This window comes from Lipotes vexillifer, unplaced genomic scaffold (genome assembly GCF_000442215.2).
Source record: "Lipotes vexillifer unplaced genomic scaffold, Lipotes_vexillifer_v1.1 scaffold636, whole genome shotgun sequence".
NCBI classification, from domain to species: Eukaryota; Metazoa; Chordata; class Mammalia; order Artiodactyla; family Lipotidae; genus Lipotes; species Lipotes vexillifer.
Genome location: NW_006786547.1, coordinates 854,181 through 858,995, shown reverse-complemented (window position 1 = coordinate 858,995; position 4,815 = coordinate 854,181). Strand labels below are relative to the sequence as shown.

At 56.0% G+C, this 4,815-nt stretch overlaps 1 protein-coding gene across 1 annotated transcript in view; it reads right to left on the bottom strand.

Annotated features, from left to right (window-relative positions):
- Window positions 1-4,815, bottom strand: part of ABCA2 (ATP binding cassette subfamily A member 2) — a 23,519-nt gene that overhangs the window by 6,849 nt on the left and 11,855 nt on the right. The window contains exons 17-27 of the mRNA XM_007459008.1: window positions 4,710-4,812; window positions 4,517-4,631; window positions 2,622-2,812; window positions 2,371-2,521; window positions 2,090-2,294; window positions 1,809-1,973; window positions 1,541-1,721; window positions 1,231-1,443; window positions 947-1,143; window positions 674-856; window positions 334-518 (exon numbers count right to left, since the gene is read on the bottom strand). Of these exons, the coding sequence (XP_007459070.1) occupies window positions 334-518; window positions 674-856; window positions 947-1,143; window positions 1,231-1,443; window positions 1,541-1,721; window positions 1,809-1,973; window positions 2,090-2,294; window positions 2,371-2,521; window positions 2,622-2,812; window positions 4,517-4,631; window positions 4,710-4,812 (1,889 nt within the window). The remainder of the gene's footprint in view (window positions 1-333; window positions 519-673; window positions 857-946; window positions 1,144-1,230; window positions 1,444-1,540; window positions 1,722-1,808; window positions 1,974-2,089; window positions 2,295-2,370; window positions 2,522-2,621; window positions 2,813-4,516; window positions 4,632-4,709; window positions 4,813-4,815) is intronic.

The window sequence follows — 4,815 nt, the reverse complement described above, 5'->3', positions numbered from 1 at the left end:
CCTCCAACAGTCCCACCTCCCCTTCAGCCCCGCCTCCTCCACTGGCCACGCCCCTGAGCCCCACCCCACCTCCTTCAACAGTCCCACCTCCCCTTTAGCCCCGCCTCCTCCACTGGCCCCACCCCTGATCCCAGCCCCACCTCCTCCAGCAGTCCCACCTCACCCTGCAGCCCCACCTCTGCTGGCCCTGCCCCCAGCCCTACCTCAGCTCCACCTCCTCTACCAGCCCCACCTCCTCTGCTGAACACACCTCCTGGGCAGCTAGCTCCACCTCCTACACTGATCTCTCCCCTGAGCCCCACCCCCTCCACCAGCCCAGCCCCACCCCCACACCTGAAAGAGGCGCTCAAAGGCTCCCTTCTTGGCGGCCTCGCTGGGCAGGATGTAAGAGAGCTCGGTGCTGGTGTCCGACACCAGCAGGCAGGAGGCCACATGTTTGCGGATGAACTGGGAAACCTGGGGCTCGGAGCAGCTGCTCAGCTGGGCCCGACCTGGGGGGCTGGCTGTCAGCCCTGGCTCTGGGAGGGTAGGGAGGGCTTTATTCAGGGGCTGGCGGAGAGTGTGAGCCAGGCTCAACCAGCACCCTGGGCCCACTGGGGCAATGGTGAGGGCCCAACCCCTCAACCTCATTGGTCTTGGGAAGGGGTCCGGGGTAGGCAGCCTCAGCACAGACCTTGGGGGTCCCCGGGCTCGGCAGGCCGCTTGACCAGCGTGAGGCGGTAGCCATCCCCGTAAGCACCCTTGAGAAACAGCGGGGAGCCACAGCACTTGAGCTTCCCGTGGGAGATGATGGCAATGCGATCCCCAAGCAGGTCGGCCTCGTCCATGTGGTGGGTGGACAGGAGGATGGTGCGGCCTGCGGGAGGTCACGATTGGGGTCGGGGTGGGGGGCGGCCGGGCAGGGCTGGGCAGGGGGCTGCTCACACCCACCCCGCGCCCCGCTCACCTGGCTTGTACTTCAGGATGAGGTCCCAGATGGCGCGGCGTGCATAGGGGTCCACGCCAGCCGTGGGCTCATCCAGGATGATGGCACGGGAGCCGCCCACAAAGGCGATGGCCACGGACAGCTTGCGTTTCATGCCGCCGGACAGCGTCTGCACCAGCGAGTGCCGCTTGTTGGAGAGCTCCAGGTCCTCGATCATCCTGAGGGCAGGGCAGGAGGGTCGGACCGGCCCTCGGGGAGCCGGTGCCTCTGCCTGCGGCCTCGCCTCCCACCCGGGCCGCACCCACTTGTCCATCTCCTTGCGGATCTCCTCCTGGGCCATGCTCTTGAGCCTCGAGTAGAACCAGAGGTGCTCCTCCACCGTAAGCCGGTCGAAAAGCACGTTGTGCTGGGGGCACATGCCCAGGTTCTTGCGGATCTCGTCCATCTCCGTGCGGATGTCGTGCCCGTAGATGGTGGCCGAACCCGATGTTGGCGGGAACAGGCCGGTGAGGATAGACCTGGGCGGGGAGGCGGGCTCACGGTCCCCACCTCCTGCAGGGAGCCCTCCCTCCCGCCCGCCCCGTCGGGAACCCCGGGCCGACCCCACACACTCACATGGTAGTGGTCTTGCCAGCCCCGTTGTGGCCCAAGAAGGACACCACCTGGTTCTCATAGAGGTTCAGGCTCAGCCTGTTCAAGGCCAGTTTCTTGTCGTTCTTGTAGACCTTGGTGAGCTTGTCCACGCAGACCACCAGGGGCAGGTGGGTGGGCTCCTCTTCCATGCCCCGCATCTCCTCTGCACCAGGGCCGAGCGTCAGCGCCAGGGGTGCCCCCGGCCGCTGAAGTTCAGCCACTGCCCGTCCCCGCCCTGGTGCCCACTCACCCAAGTGCCGGCTCTCCATGGCACAGGCCTGGTCCTCCTCCATGACGCTGAGGCGGGGCGCGCGAGCCCACGGCCAGCTCCACTCCCACGCTTCCGTCCGCCCGCTGCCCAGCCAGTAGGACTTCTGCAGTGGGAAGTACCAGGGCCGGGGCAGCCCGTACATGCCTGTGGGGTAGAGGGGAGGCTGACCCAGGGTCTGGGGTCACTGTCTACCCCAGGCCATGGGTCCTCCTAGAGACAGCCTCCTCCTCCCCTCCCCCGCCCCTCCAAGGGGCTGGTACCTGGGTGCACGGCTTCGATGTACCACGTGAGCACACCGTAGATGACTGCGTCTGCCATCAGCATGATGACAGCCAAGAGCAGGTTGAAGTCATCCCCTTCCACGGGCGACTGGCTGAACGTGTGCCACTGGATGCCCACGCCCGCCACCTCGTACAGGGCAAAGTACTTGGAGCCCAGGCCAAAGGCTGTCGTGGACATCAGGGACTGAGAAGACGGCGGTGTCAGTGGGGGACAGCAGGCTGGACACCCCCACCCCTGGCCCACTCCCCATGATCCTCACCGCGATGCACTTCTCGAAGGCGGTGATCTTGTCGTGGGCCACCTCCTCACGGATCGCCACGTACATATAGGGCACGTAGCTCAGGAAGTAGATGATGCCGCCACAGGCCGAGGCCAGCTTGGCCTTGGAGTACAGCACGGACACCAGGAAACTGGGGGCACGCAGGGCCATGGGCTGTCAACCACACCTGAACTCTCGGACCCACACTCGAGGCCCACCCTCCAGCCCGCTGCCAGTCACACACCGCTCACCAGAACATGATGGTGGCCACGGCGTAAACGGCCAGGAAAAGCCAGATGATGATTACGTGGCTGTGCATGAGGACCTGGCCGTACTTGAGGATGGCGGTCAGTGCCGTCACCGAGATGGAGAGCTGCACAAAGCCCGTGATGAACCAGGCCACCCAGTGCACAGCATTGTTCAGGCCCATGGTCTTCATCACCTGTGGGCAGGTGGGCGGGCATGAGACCTTGGGACAGGGGCACCAGGAAGGAACACCCTGCCCCTGCCTTGCCAGCCCAGGTCCGGGGTAAAGAGTTATATATGAAACTAGAAGGGCCTTTAGAGATTATAGGGTACTATGTTCTAAAGAGGTACGTGAAGGATTGCTGTTGTAGGTAAGGATGATGCCAAATGGGTAGGGTCTAGGCTTCTTCCTCCCTCTGTAGCAGTGCCATTTTGATTTTACTGAATTCCTAAATATTGGTTTTACATAAAATTTTGTTTGAAAAACAACTGGTCTTCCGCTCAAAAAGAAGGTTGGAAAACTACTGCTCCAGCCCCCTTATTTCACAAATGTAGCACCAGATGTCCAAATAGGCCAATGTCTTGCTCATCTCACAATTAACATGTGTTTTTCTAAAAAGCCTACATAACACTCAAGCAGCCATGTGGAGATCCCAGGAAGCCCCTGGAAATGTGAAACCCAAAGACAAATCAAGGCTAAACCAAAGTGAGAATTTACACTATAAAAACAAATAATATTATCCAGAAAGAAGGTGTTGGAGTATAAAGAAGGTCGAGGAACAAATCTTGGGAAACCACTGTCTCTGAGGAATACAAAGAAAGGGAATCAGTAAGTGAAATGGATAAAGAAGCACTTAATAGACAGAGACCAGACCAATGTGTACATGTTAAGAGCCTGAATTTTGGTTGAAGAAAGCCCTGAGTTTGAAACCAGTCCTGCTACTTACTTTACGGCTGTGCGCAAGCACTCACAGCCTAGTTTCTCTGTCTGTGGGAATACTAGACCCTATCTCAAAGAGTTGTTATGGGAAGTAAATGAGATATAGACAAAGCTTTAATGGAGTATGTGGCACATAGTTAAGTATTATATAAACACAATTTTTTTTCATTGAAGTATAGTTGATTTACAGTGTCATGCCAATCTCTGCTGTGCAGCAAAATGACTCAGTTATACACATATAGATATTTTTAAATATTCTTTTCCATTATGGTTTATCACAGGATATGGAATGTAGTTCCCTGGACTATACAATAGGACCTTATTGGTTATCCATTCTAAATTTCTAATAGCCAGAGAGAATAGGGTTTCAGAAACCAAGAGAGTGTCAAGAAATAGAGGTTGAAAATCATTGTCTAAAACCATAGATAAGTGGAGTGTGACGAAGATCAAGAGGAAATTAAAGGACTTTTTAGAATTTCACAGATAATATTCACAGCCTCAAGAGAATGATAGAGACAGAAATCAAATCACAGTAAGCTTTAAGCATGAGAAGTGAGAAAGTGGTAGCAAGAATTGTAGATATGTCTAAGATGTTTTATGATGAAAAAAAGTCAGAGGAAGGCAAGGTTAGTGAAGTTTTATTTTTAGGATTAAGTGCAGTTGTGGAAGGGAAGGCATGAGACAAAAATGAATGAAGCAAGGTCATGTGGGAAGTAGGATTACAAGTAGAGGAATTGCCTCTTCGTTTGCTGCAAAAGAGGACAAGTGGAGATATAAATATATATGTACTCTGTATTTAGAGGTGTTGAGAGAGACCAAGATTGGTTTCCATTTTTTACTGAAACATAATGATCATCTGCCAAAATTAAATGTTTTGACATGAAAGACTTAAAAAACCCTCCCCCCTCCATCCCTCCCCTCTTCTCCCTCTCCTTCATCTCTTCCGCTTCAACACCGCACCTCCTTCAGCCGATGCTCCTTCTCCGCCACAATGTGCTGGATGGTCATGGCCACAGAGTAGACCCAGGAAATCACCATGCAGAGCGGCATCATGTGCTCGATGACAAACAGAAAGCTGGGGAGGGGGAGGGGAGGGGCGTGAAGGTGGGGCTCCACACCAGCCCCAGGCACCCAGCACTCGGTCCACACTCACTCGTCCCGTGTGTAGCAGGGGTAGGGGAACATCTGCACGTAGTTGCCTGGCTCCACCACGTCGTGGCCCACGAAGGTGTCGATGATGGCACGCTCCATCATGTCTG